The sequence below is a fragment of the Emys orbicularis genome, chromosome 12 (genome assembly GCF_028017835.1).
Source record: "Emys orbicularis isolate rEmyOrb1 chromosome 12, rEmyOrb1.hap1, whole genome shotgun sequence".
NCBI lineage: Eukaryota > Metazoa > Chordata > Testudines > Emydidae > Emys > Emys orbicularis.
This window is the reverse complement of record NC_088694.1, coordinates 26,744,427-26,771,052: the sequence shown is the minus strand read 5'-3', so window position 1 is coordinate 26,771,052 and position 26,626 is coordinate 26,744,427. Positions and strand designations below refer to the sequence as shown.

At 50.8% G+C, this 26,626-nt stretch overlaps 1 protein-coding gene across 1 annotated transcript in view; it reads right to left on the bottom strand.

Annotated features, from left to right (window-relative positions):
* The window catches only part of AHCY (adenosylhomocysteinase), a 68,382-nt gene that overhangs the window by 38,097 nt on the left and 3,659 nt on the right, over positions 1–26,626 (bottom strand). Inside the window, exons 2-4 of the mRNA XM_065414995.1 lie at positions 22,868–23,058; positions 20,108–20,183; positions 14,815–14,967 (exon numbers count right to left, since the gene is read on the bottom strand). Coding sequence (XP_065271067.1) covers positions 14,815–14,967; positions 20,108–20,183; positions 22,868–23,058 — 420 coding nt within the window. The remainder of the gene's footprint in view (positions 1–14,814; positions 14,968–20,107; positions 20,184–22,867; positions 23,059–26,626) is intronic.

The window sequence follows — 26,626 nt, the reverse complement described above, 5'->3', positions numbered from 1 at the left end:
GAGCCTTGCATCAGTCTGCTCCGAAAACAACCCCGTCCCTTCAAACGGAAGGTCTTGGAGGGTGTTTTGCACCTCTGGAGGAAGACCAGACGCTTGCAACCACGCTGAGCGTCTCATTACCACGCCGGACGCGATAGTCCTGGCGGCCGCATCGGCCGAGTCGAGCGAGGCCTGTAATGAAGTCTTGGCCACCGCCTTTCCCTCGTCCACAATGGCCGCAAACTCGGGCTGCGATCCCTGAGGTAAGGCCTCCTTGAATTTAGACACCGACGCCCAGGAGTTAAAGTTATGCCTGTTGAGGATCGCCTGCTGGTTCGCGATCCGCAACTGGAGGCCTCCCGACGAGTATACCTTCCTGCCGAAGAGGTCTAATCGTTTCGCCTCCTTGGCCTTGGGGGCCGGGGCCTGCTGGCCATGCCGCTCCTTCTCGTTGACCGCCGAAACTACCAGCGAACATGGGGCCGGATGGGAGAAGAGGAAGTCAAACCCCCTGGATGGGGCAAAGTACTTCCTCTCGACGCCCCGTGCGGTCGGCGCAGAGGAGGCTGGTGTCTGCCACACAGTCTTATAGTTCGACTGTATGGTCTTTATTAACGGAAGAGCAATCCTGGAGGGACCCTCCGGGCTGAGAATGTCTACCATGGGGTCCTCCTGCTCGACCGTCTCCTCCGCCTGCAACCCCAAGTTGAGGGCCACCCGGCGGAGTAGGTCCTGGTGTGCCCGGTGGTCAATAGGGGGAGGGCCGGACACTGTTGTGCCCGCCACGGCTTCATCTGGTGAGGAGGAGGAGGTCATGGCTTTTTGAGCGGCCTCATCCTCCTGTAAGTCCTCCTCAGCGGGCTGACCCTCCGGGGTGCGTCCCCTGCCCTGGGTCGCGGACGGTGCCGGGCTCAGTGCCGAGTCCGCCCTCTCGGCCTCAGGTGGTCTGGAGACCGTAGCCTCCGCACGGGAGGTGGGGCGGCACCGTAGGGAGCGGGACCGGTCCCCCGAAGGGCCCGACCTCAAAGTTCTGGATGGCGGGCCTTGCTGGTGATAGGCCCACGGGGTCCAGAACGGCCACTGTCCCGGATGGCTCCAGTGCGGTTGCCAAGAGGCCTCGTGCCGTGTAGCGGCATGCCCTCTGCGACCGTATCTCGACAGCCCCGAGCTCTCTTCCGACGCAAGCGACGGTGACCTGGAGGGCCACGGCGGTGCCGTGGAGCGGTGCCGGTCCGGTGTCGGGGAGCGGTGCCGTCGGGACCGGGACCGTGAGTAGCGCCGTACCGATCTGGATCTAGAACAGTACCGTTGACCGCGGGACCGGGAACGGCTGCGGGAGGACGGTCTTGGGGTCCTCACCGTCGAAGCGCCCCGGTGCCTGCTCGGGCCGGGTTGCTGGGACGGTGCCTCGCTCGCGCCGGGGCCCGTCTGTTCGGAGGCCCGTTGCGCGGCGGGAAGCCGGGAGTCCACCGAGGCGGAGCTCGACCGGGACCGGCGCCGGGAGCGGTGCCGAGATGGCGACCGCGATGGGCGCATCATCGCCGGCTTGCCCTTGGAAGGCAGTCTCGGCGGAATGTCTTTGGCGTGGAGTGTGCTGACGGAGGACAATTCAATGAGGTCCTTCGCCGCCTCAAATGTGTCCGGGGTGGAGGGCTGTTCCAACAGTTCCTCCAGCCCCTCCTCCTCACTCGACGCGCTTGTCCCGGGGCTCGACGGGCCTTTCGGCGCCGGAGCCACTGGTACCGGGACCTGTGCCGGGGCCGGCACGGCCTTGGGCGCACTGGCGGTCTTCGTAGGTGCCACCTTCTTGTGCGGGGAGCGACCCCGGGCCTTGGGCTGGCTCTTGGGCTTGGCCGGCGAAGCAGATCGGTGCCGGGCGTGATCTCGCCGAGGCGGCACCGTAGGTTTATTCTGCACCGCCTGTGTCGGGTCGCGGACCGATGCCGGGGCACTTCGCACCGAAGCCGACGGTGCCGTGGGAGCGGAGGGCTGTAACGCCATCTCCATGAGGAGCTGTTTCAGGTGAAAGTCTCTCTCTTTTTGAGTCCTGGGCTTGAAAGCCTTACAAATCTTACAGCGCTCCTTCTGGTGAGCTTCCCCCAGGCAACGGAGACACGACTCGTGCGGGTCGCTCACTGGCATGGGCCTACGGCACGTGGCACAAGCCTTGAAGCCTTGGGCGTGCGGCATGCCCCGCCGCCCAGGGCCGGTGCCGGGGTTGACCAAACCCCTATCACCAAGAGTTTGTTTGGTCTTTGTAACAACTAAATAACTACTTAACTCTAACACTTACTAAACAATGAACTGATAACTACCACTAATGACTATGCTAAGGGACGCTCTCGAGTTGAGAGAAGAGCTGTTCCAACGTCGCCACGGGCGGTAAGAAGGAACTGAGGGAGGGTCGGGCCAGCAGGGATATATATACGCTGGGGCGGGGCGCCGCTCTGGCGGGAAGGGAGACCCTGCGGGCCCGACGGGAGCCGCTGAGGGGAAAAGTTTCCGACGATTCGTGCACGCGGCGCGCGTACACCTAATGTGGAATGGACGTGAACAAGCACTCGAAGAAGAAGTGAGCCTGCAACGCTCAGGCAGCTTTCTGATGAAGATCGTATGGTCTGAAATTTTTGTTATCCCCCCTCCCCCATTTAGAGATTCTTGTCCTACGTGCATCCCCCCTCCAAGTAAGTGTCACAAGGTCCTTCTGGGGGTGGGGAGGGTAACAGCAAGCCCGCCCAGGCCTGGTGAGGAGAGGTCCTGGTAGGTAGTGGGAGCTGGAGAATGAGCCCACCCCGCACTCACTCCCAGACAACAGCTCCTGTGTCCTAGGGGCTGGGCTGGGCTGGGCTGGGCTCGGCTCCCCACTCCAGGCATACAGGGGCGCAGCACTGCTCAGGTTTGGCCTGGCTACACCACCATCATGATGACAGAGGGGCAGCCAGTCCAAACCCAAGAAGCACCGTGACCCGGCGGGTCAGGGGTTTATTGTTTTATTTCAGGTTTTTTTAGCATGGGGATCTACCCAGCACCAGTCAGGTCCTTATGCCCCTCTGATACCCTCCTCATGGCCCAAAGTTTGAAAACTCTGCTCAAGTGGACTGGCAGGGGCCTGGGAATCAGGAACACCCAGGTTATAACTTGTTTCATCACCAATTCAGTGGCCGTGCTCTAGACACCTAACCTCAGTTTTCACCTGTGCAAAGAGGAAGACATGCCTCATAGTGGTGTTTTTAAGGATTGGTTCAAGATCTTGGAAAGGATTTAAAGGGATAAAGTGCTATGCAAATGCTAAATATTCCAACACATCCTTAACACACGATTCAAATCAATGAATGGGTCACTACTCATGTTTCCTCAGTAGAAATAACTGAGTTCATGTGCCAGAATGGCCTTTTCTTTCCCTACAGACTTTAGCTACCTCACTAAACATCAGATCCTTTGGAATTATACCCAAAGGCACAAGACCAGTTTAAAGATCAACACCAGCAGGCTCTATGAGCCACAAAGCGGAACATTTCCAAACACACCCCAGTCACTTAGGAGCTTAAGTTTCATTGAAAGTCAATGAGACTTGGGCTCTTAAGACACAGAGGCACTTTTGGAAGTTTTACCCACAAGGCTCAGTTTTTAATTTGAAATTTCAAGCTAATTTCAAACCTGTGGGAATTTTTTTTATTTTTTTTATTTTTATTGTGATGTTCTAAAACCCTGGGGAAAAGGAATTCTGTGAAGTGAGATTGACAAACCACTAGTGCCTGGGAAAAGAACAGTGACTTGGTTAGGTTTGGCACATTTATTCCATCTAAATGAATACATCGCCCAAGCAGAGCATGGAGCTGTAGACAGTCAATATGACTGCTGCTGACCCATGAAAGAAACTGTGCTTTGACCATTGCTTATCCTGAGGCCCAGGGATCAGCCATGACAGATTTACAGAGCAGCACAGACACTTACCTTTGAAAAGACAGCCTCTTCCATCCCCTTGGATGGCAAGTGGAGCAAGGTCCTGGCAATCGGGAGCAGTGGCGTAAATGCAACACAAGGAGTGGGGTAAAGCTAATGAGCGGCCAGGCCACCAGGATGGAGCGATGGGCTTTGCTCACGTTCAGCTGCCCACAGAAGCTGAGTGTGGGAGGTTCACTGGATTAGTGAGAGCACAGAGTATTCCGGGCAGAGATCACAGTGCGAGGGGGCAAGTGGCGGGAGCAGCAGAAGTGCGGCACTCAGCCCTGGGGAAGATAGGCCAGGGACACTTCTCTGGCTCCTGGAAGGAACAGCCTGGAGTGGCTCCAACAGCAGCTGCAGCCAGCCTGCCAGGCTCCTGCAAGGAAAGTTGTAGCCAGCGGTCAGACTGGGGGGGAAAGAGGAAGTGGTACTCTTCCCAGCTCTGCCCACAGGGAACTCCATTCACAGTCCATCGTGGAAACGCTCACAATACGGTCGCATATGTTCTCTGGGCTCCCCCTCGTGGGGGTCCAAATACATCCATGGGCTTTGCTGGGCTCCTCAGGCTAAGCCCTCTTGGGCTTTCAGGGCATGGCTCACCTGTGAAGGAGCTCAGATATCCCACTGGCATGGGCGGCGGGTGAATGCGCTGTTGGGGGAGGCTAGCCCTCGGCCCCTCACTCTCTGCCCGAGGCCCTGCCACTTCTGTTCCCCCGCCGAAGCCTGGAGCACTCCGCTCTATCCTGCGGCCGCTGGCCCCAACGGGCGACGCAGCCGGAGCGCTCCCAGCCCCAGCGCTGGGTAGGCGGGTGGCACAGCCGGAGCGCCCCCGGCCCTAGTGTGGTCTTGCACATCACGGCCCCCAGCCTCTCGGCCCCAGCCTCTCAGCCACAGAAGAGAGCAGCAGGCAGGAGGGGGCCTGGGGGAGCATGGGCGGGGCCACGCTAGGCTGTTTGGGGAAGCATGGCCTCCCCCTGCCTATGATACCCGCTGCCCATGCCCACTGGGCTCTGCTAGGATCCTTGAGCTTGGCTGTTTCTTCACTCAGGCTGAAAACAACAACTGTCCCCTCAAGTCCACTTCCTGGCGGTGCCACAATGAGCATTCGCTCTCAGTAGATTGTGCAGATCCGCACAAGAGCATCTTCCTTTGCCACTCAGACATGCTTCAATGAAAGAGGGGCCAATCACACAAGACCAGCTGAACCCGAGCCAGGCGGAGAGGGGAGGAGAGAGCAGGGATGTGTCAGGAAAAGGAGGTAAAGAAGAATCCTAGAGAATTCCCAACAGACTTGAGTTAAATCAGGCACCCTTCATGTAGAAGAACCCAGTGTTTATACGCAAGATCTCCATGTGGTTCTCTTTAAGGGGGGATGAAGTCAATGATACATAGCCCAATTGCTGGCACTGTAGTTTAGACCAGCAGCAATAGGTCTTCTCCTTGCCCCAACATCTGTGGTACACCTGTTACAAAAACTGTGAGGTCAGCTATTCCCTGGAGTATTCCCCCTCTTCAAAAGAAGGAAAGCCAACAGCTTAATAGGCATGTACCTTATGAAGTGGAAAATTCTGCCAACAAATCAAATTTTTCACAGCCCTCGTTTCTGCCGCAAATGGAAGTGAAATTGCATAAAATTAAAATGCCTTGCAGATTTCCCCCTCACTGCAATCACGAGGAATTCATATAAATCAAGACAGGAGGCAGCCCTACCTGAACCTTAGTCTGAGCCACAGCTCAGCAGACAGCAATGGGAAGTGCAATGCTGCCCTCTAGGGATCCTGTGCAGAGGGACTTTTCTCTTTTTGCAGGGGGGGAAAGGGGGGGAGATGGGGGGTTAGTGCCAAAAATACACAAACGTTTGTGCAAAAAAGTTCAAGACTTTGCCAAATGGCTTCAGGAACCCACTCACACGTATGATGGAACAAGAGCTCTCACACCCAAGTGCCTCCAGGGATGCGACCTTGCATAAATGATGTTGGAGACGTTAATGCAATGACTCATCTGTCATGACTTCACTGGAAGATCATGGAAAGAAAACATGCAAATATGGGAACTCCTGCTTAAACACAGATTTGGTAAGCAAGAGTGACCAGGAAAGTTATGGAAGGCAGTGAGCAACAAAGAATTTATGATGCAGGGATGGGTTTCCAATGCTTTCCTCAAGGAGAAAGGACCAAACTCGGAGTCCAAACAAGTCTAAATCAAGGAAGAACCTAAAACAGTGTCCACTAAACATTGAGGGGACCAGAAGAAAGTAAATTTATACCACTGTATGGCTCATTTAGATCAGCAAGTTTCACCAGTTTAACTTCAGGTGTTATTTTCAATCCATTTAGTTGAACCGGAGCAAAGGGCTGCATGGACACTTGTTTTGGTTTAAACTAGACTTATTTTTAGTAAGTTTAAACAGATCAGGAATCGCGATAAGCGAAACCAAAATAAACCACTCTAACCAAAATCAGAGCATCCGCAACAATTTCGCTAAACCAGTTTGGAAAATGATGCAAGTTAAACTGGTGTATGCAGAGGCCATGGACTCTCCCAGGTTCAAATTCAGAGATGATGCACAAGTTAGACCCCCTGGCATCAAACCAGACCCAACTAAAGCTGAAGTGGAAGGAGTAACTCCGGCTCTTTCTATGGATTTCTGGCTGATGTACACCTCGTCTGAAAGAGGCCATCTCGCTTCATATCTACACCAACGCCAGTTATGATGTCCTTACACCTTAAGCCTAGCATTTCTGTTCCCACACTAGCAAGGCTATCAGAATCCTGGCTTCTTTCTGTGCTACCCTTATCCTTTCATGTTCTCAGAGGGCACTTTGATTTAATTGTGGTGTCAGGGAGTTGACGCATCTGGTGCAGCCTGGAGAGAAAATGGATGGGGAGCCACCTAGTGGCTGAGCTTCTGTAGAAGCACTCTACATCAGTGTTTTTCAAAGTACGGGTATCGACCCAGGACTGGGTTATGGAATGTCAGGCACTGGGTCGCCTTGCTGATTCAAATTCTAACAATCGTTGCCATGCATCAGCTCTAAAGGGCTGTGCAGCAGGGACCTAGAGAGGAGAGAGGTAGGGGGTGGGCAGGAACTGAGGAGGGGAGCAAGTTAGGGCTTGCAGGGCTGCTGCGGGCTTCTCCCCCAGTCCCAGCGCTGGGCGGGGAGAGAGAGGCCCCTCCCCCGGACCTAGCTGCTGCCAGCGGGGAGAGGGCTGGGGGAAGTCCTCTGGCCCCAGCCCTGGGGCAGCCTGCCTGCACCCCAAACTCCTCATCCCTGGTCCCACCCCACAGCCTGCACCACCAGCCAGAGCCCTCCCCCCCCGCCCGCATCCCAACCCTCTGCCCCAGCCCTTAGCCCCCTCCTGCACCCTGAACCCCTCATCCCCAGCTCCACCCTAGAGCTCTCACCCCTGCACCCCACCCTCTGCCCTACCCTGGGCCACCTCCCACACTCCTTACCATAGGCTTACTACGGCTAGTGTCTCATGTTAGTTATGTAAAGTGGTTTAAGCTAGGATGTATTGCAATATTATGATTTTATGAAAACTCTAGTCAGAAGATATAATTATGTTGGGTCACAGGCATCAACAATTTTCTTCAACTGGGTCACGAGGAAAAAAGTTTGAAAACCACTGCTCTACATAGCCGTACAGAAGGGCTAGAACTAAAGCTAGAGGATAACCTGTGCACAGCCCTAAATGCTGCAGCTCTGACCAGTTTCCTACAAAAAGCTGTTTGAGTTTGCTCTCCAAGTTCAGGTGGGACCTTTTCCCTCCTTGCGGGATGATTTAGACCCAGTGTATTAATTACTGCACATTTTAATCAACATGCCCATCACCGTGTTCTCTATATTAATGTGGCCTCTAGGTATGTATTGTCTCCATCTCTGCTAGTACATTCTGAGACCCAAAGAGCAGCTGCAGCAGACTTACAGGTTATATCTTTTAGCAAGGCTGGTATTTCTAACATTCACAAGTTTCCCAGTCATCTGTAACCTCCTACCCAATTCTTAATGTACCAAGTACCTCTGTTACACTACTCAGTAGGCTTCTTCTCCCAGCAAAGATTCGCCCCCCTCTCCAGATGGCATCATATTTACACCTGAACTAAACTACATGGAAGCCCTGCATTAAGGTTAAGACTTACTGCCCACCTCTCCAATGGTTAACTGAGCTCTTACACAAGTGACCAAACATAGAAGAGATAATAGGTTTCCCTCACAACATTGTCATAAAAATGACACTTGAACTCAAAAAACACCTTCCCGAGTGCTTAAGATTGGAAGGGCTTGAGTGTTTCCCCTTTTGTATATTTCTTCACCAGGACATACATACAGTCCTTTCAGAACTGCCACCCAGCCCTCCAGGGAGGCATCACAATGCCATCCTTCTTTGAATTGCTTCATGAAGTTTATTCCTTCTCATGTGTGTTCCATTACTGGACAGGTTTTATTCATTCCATTTTAAGGGTAGATTAAATTGTTTAGATTAACATTCAGTTAGTGGCTTGAAGGCCATGCTGACCTCTAACTGCACCACTGATGAGTGCAGGCAAATTACCTGCAGGGAGATTCTCTGGGAATGCCTATTTGTCTTTGGCAGCAAATGTTGCAGCACTAAGCCCGCTAAAACTTGTTATTGATGAGCTATAGAGTCTCCTCTCCAGCTGTTGGTGACCCCAGGCCATCAGGTCTGAACTGCGTGTTCTGTGCTGGGATTGCTTTTAATTAAAGCCAACAGAGGACAATCCTCTCTTGGAATTCCGTTTAAGAGTTCTGCCCAACCCCAGCCTACCCTTATGAGCAGCAGTCACTTGTTGATACACTTAATGTCAGTGGCCATCACTTTGGATAATGGATGGCTGTTAAACACTCGCACCTTCCCCTTTCCCAGGGAGAGGGATGAGAGGTAGGTCCTAGCAGACAGCAGCGCCAAAGGGGGCATGTCACATCACGCCCCTTAGAATCATAGAATATCAGGGTTGGAAGGGACCTCAGGAGGTCATCTAGTCCAACCCCCTGCTCAAAGCAGGACCAATTCCCAACTAAATCATCCCAGCCAAGGCTTTGTCAAGCCTGACCTTAAAAACCTCTAAGGAAGGAGATTCTACCACCTCCCTAGGTAACCCATTCCAGTGCTTCACCACCCTCCTAGTGAAAAAGTTTTTCCTAATATCCAACCTAAACCTCCCCAACTGCAACTTGAGACCATTACTCCTTGTTCTGTCATCAGGTACCACTGAGAACAGTCTAGATCCATCCTCTTTGGAACCCCCTTTCAGGTAGTTGAAAGCAGCTATCAAATCCCCCCTCATTCTTCTCTTCTGCAGACTAAACAATCCCAGTTCCCTCAGCTTCTCCTCATAGGTCATGTGCTCCAGCCCCCTAATCATTTTTGTTGCCCTCCGCTGGACTCTTTCCAATTTTTCCACATCCTTCTTGTAGTGTGGGGCCCAAAACTGGACACAGTACTCCAGATGAGGCCTCACAAATGTCGAATAGAGGGGAATGATCACGGCCCTCGATCTGCTGGCAATGCCCCTACTTATACAGCCCAAAATGCCGTTAGCCTTCTTGGCAACAAGGGCACACTGTTGACTCATATCCAGCTTCTCATCCACTGTAACCCCAGGTCCTTTTCTGCAGAACTGCTTCCTAGCCACTCGGTCCCTAGTTTGTAACAGTGCATGGGATTCTTCCGTCCTAAGTGCAGGACTCTGCACTTGTCCTTGTTGAACCTCATCAGGTTTCTTTTGGCCCAATCCTCTAATTTGTCTAGGTCCCTCTGTATCCTATCCCTACCCTCCAGCGTATCTACCACTCCTCCCAGTTTAGTGTCAGCTGCAAACTTGCTGAGGGTGCAGTCCACGCCATCCTCCAGATCATTAATGAAGATATTGAACAAAACCGGCCCCAGGACTGACCCCTGGGGCACTCCACTTGAAACCAGCTGCCAGCTAGACATGGAGCCGTTGATCACTACCCGTTGAGCCCGACGATCTAGCCAGCTTTCTATCCACCTTATAGTCCATTTATCCATCCCATACCTCTTTAACTTGGTGGCAAGAATACTGTGGGAGACCGTATCAAAAGCTTTGCTAAAGTCAAGAAATAACACATCCACTGCTTTCCCCTCATCCACAGAGTCAGTTATCTCCTCATAGAAGGCAATTAGGTTAGTCAGGCATGACTTGCCCTTGGTGAATCCATGCTGACTGTTCCTGATCACTTTCCTCTCCTCTAAGTGCTTCAGAATTGATTCCTTGAGGACCTGCTCCATGATTTTTCCAGGGACTGAGGTGAGGCTGACTGGCCTGTAGTTCCCCAGATCCTCCTTCTTCCCTTTTTTAAAGATGGGCACTACATTAGCCTTTTTCCAGTCATCTGGGACCTCCCCCAATCACCATGAGTTTTCAAAGCTAATGCCCAATGGCTCTGCAATCACATCCGCCAACTCCTTTAGCACCCTCGGATGCAGCGCATCCGGCCCCATGGACTTGTGCTCGTCCAGTTTTTCTAAATAGTCCTGAACCACTTCTTTCTCCACAGAGGGCTGGTCACCTTCTCCCCATACTGTGCTGCCCAGCGGGAGCTGACCAGTCTGGGAGCTGACCTTGTTCGTGAAGATAGAGGCAAAAAAATCATTGAGTACATTAGCTTTTTCCACATCCTCTGTTACTAGGTTGCCTCCCTCATTCAGTAAGGGGCCCACACTTTCCTGGACTTTCTTCTTGTTGCTAACATACCTGAAGAAACCCTTCTTGTTACTCTTAACATCTCTTGCTAGCTGCAACTCCAAGTGTGATTTGGCCTTCCTGATTTCATTCCTGCATGCCTGAGCAATATTTTTATACTCCTCCCTGGTCTTTTGTCCAATCTTCCACTTCTTGTAAGCTTCTTTTTTGCGTTTAAGGTCAGCAAGGATTTCATTGTTAAGCCAAGCTGGTCGCCTGCCATATTTACTGTTCTTTCTACACATTGGGATGGTTTTTTCCTGCAACCTCAATAAGGATTCTTTAAAATACAGCCAGCTCTCCTGGACTCCTTTCCCCCTCATGTTATTCTCCCAGGGGATCCTGCCCATCAGTTCCCTGAGGGAGTCAAAGTCTGCTTTTCTGAAGTCCAGGGTCCGTATTCTGCTGCTCTCCTTTCTTCCTTGTGTCAGGATCCTGAACTCGACCATCTCATGGTCACTGCCTCCCAGGTTCCCATCCACTTTTGCTTCCCCTACTAATTCTTCCCGGTTTGTGAGAGCTCTGCCCCTAGTTGGTTCCTCCAGCACTTGCACCAGGAAATTGTCCCCTACACTTTCCAAAAACTTCCTGGATTGTCTGTGCACCGCTGTATTGCTCTCCCAGCAGATATCAGGGTGATTAAAGTCTCCCATGAGAACCAGGGCCTGCGATCTAGTAACTCCTGCTAGTTGCCGGAAGAAAGCCTCATCCACCTCATCCCCCTGGTCTGGTGGTCTATAGCAGACTCCCACCACAACATCACCCTTGTTGCTCACACTTCTAAACTTAATCCAGAGACTCTCAGGTTTTTCTGCAGTTTCATACCAGAGCTCTGAGCAGTCATACTCCTCTCTTACATACAATGCAACTCCCCAACCTTTTCTGCCCTGCCTGTCCTTCCTGAACAGTTTATATCCATCCATGACAGTACTCCAGTCATGTGAGTTATCCCACCAAGTCTCTGTTATTCCAATGACATCATAGTTCCTTGACTGTGCCAGGACTTCCAGTTCTCCCTGCTTGTTTCCCAGGCAACTTGCATTTGTGTATAGGCACTTAAGATAACTCGCTGATTGTCCCGCTTTCTCAGTCTGAGACACGAGTCCTCCCCTCTTGCACTCTCCTGCTCGTGCTTCCTCCCGGTATCCCATTTCCCCACTTACCTCAGGGAAACTTACCTTCTCTTCCTCAAAAGCTGATCAGCCCTCACAACAACACACACGCACTATATGACCCATCTGCAGGAGGCAGAAGTGCTTTGCTGATGAATGGGAGGGAACTATCCTCAAAAAAGCAAGAGCACCCTAGAAAGAGATTGCACCAATGCTTCCTCCATAAGTCCAGGTGCCCTTTTGACCCTTTCATTTCTCCAAGTCACCCAGACTTATTTACACTTGGGCTTTTGTTCTCTGCCTGATTCATTCTCTTCCCCAGGTCAGAACTCCATTGTTTGCACTGAGACATGGCACTACCTCTGTAGTTCTTTTAGCCAACTCCTCCACATCTTTCTGTGGCTCCTCAGGTGAAGCAGTCATGACTGGCCTCCAACTCTCTCCTTTCATCCTTGGAGGCTGGCACAGATATCTCCATCGAGGAAAGAAGGGGTTTACATAGCAGATCATAGGATCGGCCAGGCCAGACCATACTACTGGCCCATCTACTCCAATATTGCATCTCTCATGGCAGCCAGCACCAGATGATTCAGAGGAAGGTGCAAGAAATCCCATAGTAAAAGGACCTCCCAGTGGGGGAGTTTCTTGCTAAACATCGTCAGTTTGCAAGTGGCTTAAGCTCTGAGGGCAGATGCATCAGAGCTACCTCGGCCTCAGCCCTGAGAAGACAAGTCTGGCAGGAGGACATAGGTCTACAATATGAGTCTTGCTCCTCCTTAGAGTCCCTGCATGTGGAAATGATTTATCTGGAAGCAATGAATCACGTTAAGAATCCTGGCATTGCCCTTCATGTCAGATATGGCACGGAAGTACCGATGCATGACCTGTACAGGCAGTGCCTTGCTCTGTCTTGTGGTGACCACAGAACAGCAGCACAAGCCCTTGTGATCACAAGCCTCTGTTGTTTTCATGATGGGGACGTTTCATGCAGCTCCCACTGAATGTCCTACAGCAGTAAAGAGGTTAAGTGCAGAGTTCTGTTCTGGGAAGTGAGTTCAAGGCACCTAACTCCGATTCAATGTACGCCTTCCAGGAAAGCTCTCCTACTGTTTAGTCCAATGCTCCCTGGAAGCACAATGGCCACAGACCAACCCCATTAGAGTTTCCACAGAGACCAATCTTTGGTTAGCGAGCACTGACCTGCTACCAGGAGCAGAGCTCGTGCAGCGGGTTACTGCAGAAGTCTCACCTCTGAGGACCATGAGAAAGGGCAATGAGTTGAATGGTCTCAGTTTAGTCCCCAAGGAACACTTCTCCACAAACCAAAGGCAGCAGAGCATTTGGCACAATGGGCAGGTTTCTAAGAGGCAGAGGATGGAATGGCAGGGGTGCTGAAGCTCAGGATGAGGTGCATTAGCAGAACTATCGGAGGGGCTGTCTGGATTGAGATAGCACAGGGTGTTGCAGGTACAGAGTAGGTGTGTTTGCATAACTGCAGAGAAGACGCTGACATTCTACTTCCCTGGTGCAGTGCTGCCAGTCTGTCACTTCGATGAGCACTAAATTCACTGGTCAGATAAGCCTCGTTCGGTGGTTGTGTCATTAGCTACCTCCCACATTAGCGCCACCCATGCTAATCTATCGTTTCTATGGTATTAACACGATGACCTGCTCTGTCGGTTTGACTCTTCGCTACATGATCCGGATCACTACGGAGTTCACCAGTCCTTTCGACTGCTGACATTAATAGGGTAAGAGCATGTCCCCTGTACATTACATCTTGCAGAAAACTGATTTCAGCATCTTTCTCTGAAGAAAAGCTGCAGGTGGTCACGGCTTCATCCAGTGACCCCAAACAGAGGCAGCAGAGACAATGTATTAAGGTGAAAAAAAGCCCACAACTGCAGGCAGCAACTACTAGATGAGTGGGGGGGAAGGGGAGGAAAAACCTGAACAGCGGGGCTATGCGATGGGAGGTACTCCCCACACTGGTTCGGAGAGGGCGGAATTCGGCCAGGTGGGCCCAGTCAGCCGATTAAGCAGCAATTGAGGGCGATATAAGCTGTGTGGAGGGAGCTTATTAGGAGGTAGCTCACCCGTGAAGGAAGAGGAGGGGCCTGTATAAAGCCCAGGAGCTCAGAGCAGAAAGGGGCTGGAAAAGTCTGCAGTCACTCCCTGGGAGAAGAGAGGAGTGTCTGGAGGCTGTAGAGACAGTCACTCCCAAGAAGGAGGGAGCGGAGAGGCTGGCAAACCTGGGCAGGGAGTGCTACAAGGTAAGGAAAGGTCTCAGGGAAAAGCAGTAAGGTCTAGAAGGGAGCAGACCTTAACTCCCAACTAGAGGGTCCCTGAGCCAGAACCTGGAGTAGAGGGTGGGCCCAGGCTCCCCTGCCAGTCAATGAGGACATGGCACCATGGGGCAGAGAGTGGGAAGACTGCCTAGGACCGAGGAAGTGGCAATGAAGCAGTGAACGGGAACACTGCTCAAGATTGCTGAAGAATGACTGATACCCAGGAAGGGGAAAACACATATAGTGACCTGGCTGGAGGGCCAAGTCACAAAGAGGCAGCAGCAGCTCATGGAGCGAGAGAGGGGCTGCAGCCAGACTGAGAAGGATGTAGAGATGATGTGCAACCATGGGAAGGGACGTCGACCTTGCAAAGCTAATCCCCAGAACTGCTAGAAGGGAGCACCACCCTACTGCTGAGTTGAGCGCCCTGTCACAAGCTAGAGGTCAGCACCACCAAAAGCTCCTATGACAGGTACTCATGTCATTTCCCACTCCCAGTGATAGGGGCACAGGGAAGGGGGGCCAATACAGAGCTGAGCTGAAAACAGAAATTTGTGGCAATAAGAGGCTAAAGTCCTGAATAACCTTTAAACAATTTAACAGGCTAGATCAGAGCCTATTGGCACATATCTGTCCCGCCCAACTTGGAGCCAGAGATTCCCACGGAAATGGAAACAGTCTTATTGTCTGGATGGTGTAGAGTCAAATGTGAATGTTTTTCTCCTTTACAACATCTAATCATAACACAGGGCAGAGTTACCTTTCAGGAGCTGTGGGTGTTTGGTATGAACCAGGTTGGTGAGGTCCCCACCATCATCTAAAATCATGTTCAATGGCTGCCCATCCTTGAAATAGAGGGTCTGCTCGATGCACCACAAGTATTCCTCGTCGGTCTCCCCTTTCCAGGCAAACACTACACCACAATAAACAGAAGGCGTAATTAGTCGGGTCTCTTTCACAAGCACGTGTGTCCATACTAGAGTGTATAAATCAGATCTCCATCAGCAGCACTCAGTACCAGAGCCAAATGGTACAGGCTGCCCTAGCAGTCAGGAGCAATCCAGCCTGGAGGCAGTGATAAGAAATTACTGTGTTTGCAGCTGAAAACGGAAGCATCTCTTAGCGCGAGCAGGATAGAACTAGCTTTGCCTCAGGTTCCAGGCCACAAAATTATGGGACCTTGGTCAGAGCTTGCCAGACACTACTTAGCAAAAGCAAATATGACAGAAAAACAAAGCTGTACAGACACTCCACCATTCCCCACCTTCTCCCGATTTCAGAGCCACTAACAGCTCCCGCTCCTTCCCAGGCATTTGTGCACTTGGCCTCATGCCTCCCTAGGCACCCCAGGCATTCAGCTATTGCAGAGGCGCATCCAATAATGTTTACGTCTCCTGCCACAGGACATGTAATACATTGCAAACTCATGCGCTCTTCTTTGTTCAGTACAGGCAGGCAGTCCATCTTGCTACCGCTCCTTCCACAGATGCACTCAGCGAAGCCACATGTGAGGTGCCATGTATCTATACACCTTGGGGTCAGGTAGGTTCAATAGGCAAAGCACAAGCTAGAAAACCAAAAGAGGGACTTGAACCCACAAAGAAAGAAAATTCAAGGCAGAAGCCGAGCAGTGAGGCCAGCACACCATCCTTAATTCACTCTCTGGCAATGGGATTCAACTTCCTGAGATGAAACTGGAGGAGGAGGGGCCCATTTCAACCTTGGAGACTCTGACCATGGCATGAGTGACATCATATGCCAGAAAACCGGACCTTGCCTCCTGATCGGTGTGCATCTGTCTGAATTCCTTGGCATACAAGGACAGGACAAATTAAAGAGAAGGACTAGACAGTTTTAAATTGCCTCAAACAAACAAAAATAATCTATCTGAGGAGCCTGACCCTAAATGGCCCATGCGAGTTTCATGGTAACAGGCATTACAGCAGGAATGAAAGAGAATCCCTTCACAAAGGGAGGTAGAAAATGGATTTGGCCATTATTACAGCCTGGTCTCATGCCACGGAATTACTGGCATGCACAGCCATGAGACTGTACAATTTTTAGCTGACAACTAACTCCAGAATTCTGTGACTTCCCTGTCACACACGAGAATGCCGCCATTACAAAAAACACAAATATTTGAGAAGGACAGTCAACTGCTGTTGTTTAGTTTATTTCTCAGGTCTGGTTTCCACTACAGACCTGTATCGGCATAACTATGTCGCTCAGGGGTGTGAAAAATCCACATTCCTGAGCGACGTAGTTATACTAACCTAACCCCCCGTGTAGACAGCACTATGTCAGTGGGAGAGCTTCTCGGGGATGTGGATTAACTAGACCAATGGAAGAGCTCTCTCCCCTCAGCTTAGAGTCTTCATTAAAAGCACTTCAGTGGTGGTGCAGCTGTGCTGATGCAGTGTTTTAAGTGTAGACTCGCCCTCGTTCTCAGTTTGGTGATTTAAATCTGGCCCTTAAACATCATTTCCCCTGAGGACAAAGCAACCATAAGGGCAGATGATGAAACGTCCCCTGCAAGTTTTCAGCAAGCCTTTGCTGCAAGGTACCAACATATTCAGAGGATCTGAAAGACTTTATAAAGGTGAAAATCACCCCCGCTTTAGAGATAGGAAACAGTCACAGGGCGCTTACGTGACTTGTCTTACATGCTGCAGCAAGTCATTGGTGGAGCTGGGAAGAGACCCAGTAATCCTGCTTCCCACTGCTCTGCTCCAGCCACTAGAAAATGCTGCTCTGTTTGATCAACAGCACTGGCTGCATTGCCCTTTTCATCGCCACCACAGTCTGTGTGAAGAGCTGCTGATAAATCACATTTCTGAAAAACACTGAACCGAAACGATTCTGCTTATATGGCACTTTCTCTTTTAATATTTTACTACTAGAAGCAATTGCATGAGTATAGGCTCCATGTTCCTCAAGAGCTCAGGTCCTGTTGCTTCTCCTCCTTAGCAAAGCCTTCATCAGCTGTCTGTGAGCCACAGTCACTTCAACAAGAACCTACTGTGATCTCAACCAATTAGGTTCCCAGGTAGGAAATAAGCACCAGGAACGGATGAATGTTTAATGAGCGGCTTTCTTGTGCCATTGTTGGAGAAGAAACAGAGGCAGCCACTCCCAACAGATCATTCAGTTTCTCACTGGACACCTGCACTAGGGTGGAGGACAATCCAACAGGCCAGGGGTGGGCAATAATTTTCACAGGGGGGCCACTCCACTAATTTTGGTAAGTCGTCACAGGCCACACATTTCTATTATATTAATGGAGGGGGTGCAGGGCCTGGGAGGAAGTTTGGGTGCAGGAGGGAGCTCCAGGCTGGTGCAGAGTGTTGGGGTGCAGGAGAGGGTGAGGGGTGTGGGTTCTGGGAGGGAGTTTGGTGCAGGAGGGGGCTGGGGCAGGGGATTGGGGTGGAGCGGGCGTGGGGTCTGGGAGGGAGTTTGGGTGCAGGAGGGGGTTCTGATCTGGGGCAGTGGGTTGGGGTGCAGGGGTGGTGCAAGGTGCAGGCTCTGGCCAGGAGGTGCTTACCACAGGTGCGCCCCTTTGGGGGGAGGGAGGCAGCGGGTCTCTGTGCGCTGCCAGCGCCCACAAGCACCGCCCCCGCAGCTCCCATTGGACAGTTTCCGGCCAATGGGAGCTGTGAGTATGGTGCTGGGGGTGGGGGCAGCACGCAGAGCCACCTCCCCCCGCCAGGGGCGCACAGAGACATGCCAGCAGCATCCAGCCACTTCCGGGAGCGGCGTGGGGCCACAGCAGGCAGGCAGCCTGCAAGCACCCCGTTGCGCCATGGGACTTTTAGCGGCCCGGAGATTGCGAAGGGGCAGCCAAAGAGCCTGGCAGGCCGGACAGAAACGTTAGAGGGGCCAGATCCAGCCTGCGGGCCATATTTTGCCCACCCCTGCAACAGGCCCTGCAAATCTGCAGACCACGTTAACGGACCACCGATCAGATGAGGATACAAATTTTGCATCCCTGCAGGGCTCTAAATATCACTCTGCATGGTTCTCCACCAGCAATTATTTGGTCCTTACCCTTAGAGGGGACTGGGACCCTCAAGTGTCACTCAGTTCTGAGTTGAAAGGAACCCGGATACTTTGAGGGCAATATGGCTGAAACAGCCGACTTTGGCAGTTGATACCCCAAAGAAATTGCCCAGCTTCACATGGCTTCCAAATTAAACCATAACCTGGCCGCAGGCCCTGCCTGAAACATGACCCAGGTGAGAGCAAGCCTGAGGCTCTGTTTCAAATTTGTAACAAAACTCACCTGAAGTGGGTTGCACTGAGCGATTTGCCAACAGGGTTTTAAACATAGAATTGCATGATCCCTGAAACCTACATTTCAATGCAAAGTGCCAACCGTGCTAGCTGGAAAACGCAACAACACTGGGAAACCCCTAACTACTCAGGGTAAATGGCAGCCACACCAAAAGGGACTGAAATAGGCAACAGAAAACCCCATATTTTCACATCAGCCAGCAGCAAGACCAGGCATAAATGCAGACAGTACAAAAAGCAACCAGGAAACTGGGACTGGCCTTATTGCCTCCTCTTTTTGTTATGCAAATGATCCCTCGCAAGGTTAGTGAGGTTCTGATGGAGCTTTTGTGCAGTGGATTCAAGCATTTGGAGTTATTGCATGCAAAACGCCTGAGATTGTAGCATCAACCCCTGCTCTTCCACGAAAGAAGAAAAGTTACTTAAAGCAGGGACAACTCCAAAGCCTGATAAGCCTTGGTCACACTAAGGTGTCTTCAGAGCACATGTTTATATTGATACCATAGCTTTCAGCTTCTATCACCTTCCAACCTACAGTAGCATCAAAACAGCAGAGTTTAGCTGCTAAAGAGCTTTGGGGATGGTAGTCTACAACACTGCAGGCATAGCTTTGGGCTCAACACATCTCAAATGCTGCCATTGCAGCCAGCCGAAAAGACCACTTCATTGAATATTTTGCGGCCAGCATGTTCCCTTTAGCCAGTTAGCCCTGGGTCTGCTGTAAAGCCCCAGACACCCCTCTCCGTAAACACCATATGCAGCCTTCATTTTTATCATCTCTGATAGTTTAATCCCCTTAGGGTTTGTCTACACTGCAGCTGGGAGTGAGCCTCCCAGCCAGGGCCGGCTCCAGGCACCAGCTGAGCAAACTGGTGCTTGGGGCGGCAGATTGTTGGAGGCAGCATTCTGCCCAATCCTAGGGCGGCACGGCCGCTTTTTTGTGTGTGTGTGTGTGTTCTTGTTCCGCTCCGGCCGCCCTGTAGGGGGCGGTGGCACGGAGAACCAGAGCGCCCTGCAGGGCAGTCCTCTTCCTTCCCTCCCCGCCGACCGGAGCGGAGCCCTCGCGGCAGGCGGCAGCGCAGCGGGAGGGGCCGCGTGGCAGCGCCCCTGCTGTAGCCCTGGCCGCCCCTTTCTCTCTCTCTCCCGCCCGCTCCCTCCCCCTCCCCCCCCCCCAGCCGGTTCCCTTGTACCCGCGCTCCGGCCGCGCCGCAGGTTTTTTTTTGTTTTTTTGTTTGCTTTGCCGTTCTGGCCACCCCGTTTTTTTTTTGCTTGGGGCGGCCAAAAAGCCAGAGCCGGCCCTGCTCCCAGCCCAGATAGACAGGCTCACCTGAGCTCCGCTTGAGCTAGCTCTAGCGAGTGGATGTTGCAGCTCTGGGTGGGCTTCAGAGCCCAACCTGCTGTCTGAGCCACAACGTCCGTGCTGCTATTTTTAGTGCACTAGCTTCAGCTGAGCTACCGGAGGTTGTCTACCCAAGCTTGCTCTCAGCTGCGGTATAGACAGCCTTAGTGAACAGAATTAAGAAAGCTGCTAACCTAGATCCTTTAGCTTGTATTGCAGCATCAGTCATTCTCAAGGTACATGGATTGCTGTCGGACACAACCCAGGTTGGATTAAACTCCCTGTGGTGTAACAGACACTGCTTCAGAGGGTTATTTCTATCCTGGAATTTATTCTTAGAGCTTGATTTGCACATGCTTTGATTAGCTAAAACAGGCAGCCTAAACCACTTAGTCAGAGTCAAATGAGACCACAGAGGACTTACCAGGAATACCGGCTTTAGCAATGGCAGCAGCAGCATGGTCCTGAGTGGAGAAAATGTTGCAGCTTGACCATTGTACCTGGAACATAACCCAAGAGTAGTTTTACTTATTGAGCAAACTCCCTAAATAACAGGCAAAATAAAAGCAGTCTTTGTTCTAGTTCTAGGAGCTAAATGAAGAGAAGCTGGGAGCAGGAAGGAGAGTAAGTCAGCCCAAATTCTTGCCTCATTCAGAACATCTGCAGAGGTTACTGGAGAGACTAAGCACCAAACTAGGACCACTAGAAAAATCACTCAGGGTAGGAGAGCCAGGCTGTTTTAATGTAGGTTCCTTTTCTCAGTGATCAAAACCCACAATGCATCACATGATCAAACCTCACTACATGAGACAGATTCCGTTGGACACACATTCCACTTCATATACTAAGTTTAAATTGTGAATTTGGTAGGGCCCTGAGGTGCAAAATGCGTCACAGACAGTAAATCTGGCCTTCCCCATGAAATCTGAACTTTTGTGTACTTTTACCCTATACTATGCTACAGGGTGAAAGTATACAGAAGTACAGTGTTTCTCAAACTGGGGGTCCTCACCCAAAAGGGACTGCAAGGCTATTGTGTGTGTGGGGGTGGTGGTGGTCATGGTATTGCCACCCTTACTTCTGCACGGCCTTCAGAGCTGGGCAGCTGGAGAGTGGCAGCTGCTGGCTGGACGCCCAGCTCTCGGAAGGCCGTGCCACCACCAACAGCAATGCAGAAGTAAGGGTGGCATGGTATGGTGTATTGCCACCCTTACTTCTGTGTTGCTGCTGGTGGCGGTGCTGCTTTCAGAGTTGCGCGTCCGGACAGCTCCTCTCCAGCCACCCAGCTACGAAGGCAGCGCAAAAGCAAGGGTGGCAATACGGTGACCCCCCTCTTTGGTCGAGGCTCCCAGTTTGAGAAATACTGATGTAAGGGCTTTACATGTTTATATTTTGCTGTTTTTAAATACATATTCATGCTTTGTTACAACACTGTGAAATTGAAAATTTAAATATCTGAAACCATGATTTTCAAGATTTTTTTTAAAATTCGATGACCAGGAAATTTACAAAAATGGACCGCAAGTTTGGGAGGGACTTAGTTATAGATGTTCACAGAATGCAGAATATGGCAGGGTACTAAAAGTTTAGGTAAAGTATAAAGTGGATACATCTGGAATAGATTTTCAAGGAGCGCCTGTTGTGTTGAGCACAAAACAAGGCACATGCAGAAACTTGGAATAGCCAGAAATGCAGCTGAAATGCCACATGCAGTTGAAGAGTTTAAAATGTTGCTCACCCAGCTCTTCTCTGTGCTTTTCCTGCTGGCCTAACTGCTTTCCACACACAAATCTCGTAACTAGGTTCAGGCACCTAGAAGAGTACCATAACGTAGCTGGATTGCACTGAACACAGTGTTTGTGTGCTTATTTTAATGCACCAACCTATTCTAGAATCTCTTTTGCATAATTGAGACACACAAGTCATTGCTGAACAGGCTGTTTGCTTGTATTCTTACTGCCCTCCTAACAAGCACAGTGGTGGGTTTCTGCATGCTTATTCAAACTAATTAGCTCATTAAGGGAGGCAATCCTTCAATTCTTACACAGGTAGTCCCACTAAAGTCACTGGAATGACCCATGCAAGTAAAGGCTGCAGTATCAACCCTTAAGTGTCTCCATATTTGTGCCTACACAGCCGCTATCTGCCCTTGAAAACAAGCACTCAGATGCACATGTGTAGGTGGTATGCATGCACCACTTTTATGCGCGTAATTGGAAGCATCTTGGAAAATTTGGCTCATTTGCTTTCATCAAAGAGTCAGTTCACACAGCCTCCTCCTCAATGCTTTTCTCTGAACTCACTCCAAATTTGTCAACATCTTCCTGGTAATGAGGGACCCACAACCCAAGCATGATATTCCAGGTGTCTCCAGTGGGTATTATAACACTTGGGGGAAAACTCTTACAAATAGTCTACAGGTCACTTTCCAATTATGCACCCTTTGCAACCTGAAGAAAAAAAAAAAATCACAACACACTTCTCTGTTGGAGGTACTTGTATGGTCCCTGTTACCATGGCATCAGCTGCTCAGAATCGAGAATGTATCCTCAACACCCCATTGATGGAAGGGGAAGTGCTCTTATCTCCATTTTACAGATGGGGAAACTGAGGCACACAGAAACCAAGTGACCTGCTCAAGGTCAAACACAGAATTCAACCTAGGCTTCCAGAATCCCAGCCTAGCAATGTAAACAATGGACTCTCCTTTCCTCCCCAACACTGTTGTGCCCGGTTTGAAAGCCAGAGGCTGCACTCAGATGGATTCAGAAACTTGTTTGCTGATCTTCAAGCGACATGGATTAGTTTTTAATGCAGATTCATCTGCTTTGGAGGCAGCCACTTGAGGTTCTGATAACAGTGCTGGGTGTCGTGGCTCAGAACCCTGATCTGACAGCGGCCTTTGGCCTCGCTCCCCATGGTGGGGACATGATTGCTCTCATGCCAGAATGGGTTACTACGACCACGAGCACCTCCTCCTGGCTGAAATGGGCACTGGCATTAGGATTCTACAGGAGAAAGGCAATGCTTCTGAAGGGAAACAGAAGATGCACTTCATCTGTTTGCAAATAGCAGCGTAGTCTCTTCAGAAGGGACTGGTGTAATTACATAAAACAAAACCAATATTCATGCCACCATGTTACCTAGAGGCACACTGAAGAGGAAACCCAAGATACTACTTTACCTCAGCACCCAGAGCCACCAGAGTATCTATCAGAACTGCGGTCTGCACAGTCATGTGAAGGCAGCCTGCGATACGCGCTCCTTTCAGTGGCTTCGATGCTGTGTACATCTCCCGCATCTTCATCAGCCCTGGCATCTCATTCTCCGCGATCCCGATGGCCTTGCGACCCCATTCTGCTAGGCTGATGTCAGCTGCAACAGAGGGATGACAGGTGATTGGGTTGGGGCTCGAATGCATGAAACCACAGTATCCACTCACTTGCAGGTTGGCATTGGCTGCAACTGCTATGGAGCCATCAAGCAGGACATGAAGTAGCAGCTGAGAGAGAGAAGGCCCAGCCCCCCCTTCAGCTCCTCAAGTTTTTGCATAGTGTTGTGTAGGTCTTAATGCAACGAAGCCTCTTCAGCGAAGTTTTAGAACCCACACTTTCAAATGTACCTAAAACCAAGCACTTAAGGCCCTTATCTACGCATGTAAATTAGAAGCGACCCAATTTTCAATATTACCAACCCTTTTCACTTACAAGCTTGCCTGTAAGCACTTGCATTCACAAATTTCAGCCTATGTATCTAAAACTGCGTGCGCAGATTTATTTTCAGAGCATAAAGATGTGTGTGTGTGTAAGGCTTGGTCTACACTTACCCCCCAAGTCGAAGTAAGGTACGCAACTTCAGCTACGTGAATAACGTAGCTGAATTCGACATACCTTACTTCGAACTTACCGCGGTTCAGACGCGGTCCACACGCGGCAGGCAGGCTCCCCCGTCGACTTCGCGGTACTCCTCTCGTCGAGCTGGAGTACCGCAGTCGACGGGGATCACTTCCTGGTTCGATTTATCGCGTCCACACCAGACGCGATAAATCGAACTCGGAACTTCGATCCGCAGCCGTCGAACTACCCGGTAAGTGTAGACTAGCCCTAAGAATCCTTCATGCACAAGGCCTAATGAGTTGAAAAGGGCCCAGTTCCGCATCCCTGGCGGCTGTTATGAACAACTTCCCCATCCAAGAAAAATAATAATAAGATCAAGCCTAGGCAGGATTACTAGACCCTTTGATTCAAAAGGATCATTTTCCAAGTCCTACAACGAAAAAAAATGAATAATTTACTCAACTGTGCAAAGAAATTTTATACTAGAGAGAACTCATAGAAGTTGGGGTCATGAGTTTTTCTGCCCTAAGTCCATGGGGTAGAGAACAGGGCTCAAAAAACAGAGCTCTGGTGCCAATCTTGCCTATGGAGGCAATTCTCTCCATAACAAATCACTTCAACAAGTTATTCCTATGTGCCTTGCACTGTTGGTCTATACAGAGTGTTGCCTGCCACCTTGTTATCCAGTTACCTGGCTTTGTCAGGCTCTTAAGGAGCTCTTCACAACACTCCTTAGTTTTAAGTCTTGATTAACTTAAAGAATTTTGTGTCGTCAGCAACTTGCCACTTCTCTTCCTCCTTCGGTTAGTTAATATACACAGATTCCTAGATTAAGACCAGAAGGGACCATCGTGATCACCTAATCCAGAGGTTCTCTCAACAAATTTTTTGATGGCCTCAGAGTCCAGCCACCAACTCTTGCTGGTGGCCACATTATCATTTTTTCCTAAAATACTTAACTTTAGGAAAAACAAATGAATATGCACATATTCACATCCAAATAATTGTAATTTATTTATGTAGGGTAGTTTTTTTGCAGATTCAATAATAAAAATAATGCTGTGAAAAGTGATATTTGTTTGTTAATGTCACTTTTCACAGCACACTTAGTAGCTAGCTGAGAGTCTGTGATAAGTGATACAGTACTTGTATGTTTGTTAATATCACTTATCACAGCCTCCCAGCTAGCTACTAAGTGTGCTGTGAAAAGTGATACTTTCATGTTCCTTGATATCATTTTTCTCAGCAAGCCCCAGGACAAATTAAGCCCTGGATGGGGGGGGAGGGGGAGGCAGCAGGGGCCAGGGGTGATGGATGTGGGGCCTTGGGGAGGCAGCAGGGGCCAGTGCCTGCTACCGCATGGCTGGTGTCAGGAGGCCACATGGCTGGAGCCGGGGGTCAGCGCCTGCTACAGCGTGCTCAGAGCCCAAGGCCAGAGCCGGGCGGCTGGGGCCAGGGGTCAGCACCGGAGGCCAACTCCTGCCGCTGGAGCTCGGTATTGGAGCCGGGGGCCAGCGCCCGCCGCCACACAGCCTGAGCCAGGAGTCAGCGCCCAAACACCCTCAGTCAGACTCCTGAAGTCCCCCCCCACTGGAGCCTGCCGCCAAACCACCCCAGGGCTGAAGCCCGAGCCCCACTGCCCACTTCACCCAAGGTGGGTCAAGAACTCACCTTGCTCCTACAGCGTTGTGCCCCACTCAGGAGCAACAGGGAGGGAGGAGGAGAGGCCGATGTTCTCCCTTCCCCCCTCGCCCCCCCATCACAGCCCAGGAAGCTGTCACGGCCACATCTGAGAAACGATAACTACTCCGACTTCTTGTATTAACACAGGCCAGAGAGAATTTTACCCAATAATTCCTGAATTAAGTCCATAACTTCTATTTGTGCTAAAGCCTACACTGTATGTTGTGGACCTCTGACTGTGGCCATTACTGACTGCTTGGGAGTGGGGAAACGCCTGGGGGAATTGAGCCCAGGCGATTAATGCCAGTTGAGGGCCTGTTTTATGGGGACTCTGACCAGACAGTAAGAGCTCAAGGGAGATTTCTGAACAAGTGACAGATAATGAGAGACTGGCAGCTTGGCGGTCAGTCACCATCTTCTGGTTCTGTTTGTACAAGGTTTAGCACAATGGGGTCCTGGTCCATGATAAGGGCTTGCAGGTGCTATGATAATACAAGTAACAGTTGATTTCAGTCAGGCTGAGATGCAAAACTGCTGACAGAAACAGCACTTTGGTTGGCTTCCACTAAACCACCACAGCAGGTTGGAAAGGCTGGTTTGTTCTTTTCATATTCGTAGATCCCAAAGCCAGAAGGGAGCATTGTGATCTGACATCCTATATAACACAGGCCAGAGAACTTACCCACATCATTCCTAGAGCCCATCTTTTAGAAAAACATCCAACCTGATTTTAAAATTACCAGTGATGGAAAATTTGCCACATCCTTTGGTAAGTTGTTCCAATGGTTAATTACTTACTGTTAAAAATTTACACCTTATTTCCAGTCTCGATTTCTCTAGCTTGAAATTCCAGCCCATTATTAAATATTTGCTCCCCAGGTAGCTACTTACAGACTGCAATCAAGTCACTCATTAACTTTCTATTTGTTAATCTAAATAGAATCCTAGGACTGGAAGGGACCTCACGAGGTCATCTAGTCCAGTTCCTTGCACTTATGGCAGGACTAAGTATTATCTAGATCAGTGGTCTCCAACCTTTTTACGCCCAAGATCACTTTTTTACCCTAAGGGCAACCCAGGATCTATGCCGCCCCTTCCCTGAGGCCCCACTGCTTCCCCAAAGCCACGCCCCGCTCACTCCATCTCCCCTCCCCCCGGTCACTTGCTCTCCCCCACCCTCCCTCACTTTCACTGGGCTGAAGTAGGGGGTTGGAGTTCAGGAAGGGGTGCAGGCTCTGGGCTGGGGCCAAGGGGTTCGCAGTGTGGAAAGGGGCTCTGGGCTGAGTGTGGGGCAGGGGGTTGGGGTGCAGGAGGGTGTGAAGGGTGCAAGCTCTAGGAGGGAGTTTGGGTGCAGGAGGCGGCTCCGGGCTGGGGCAGAGTGTTGGGGTGCAAGAGGGGGTACAGGGTGCTGGCTCTGAGAGGAG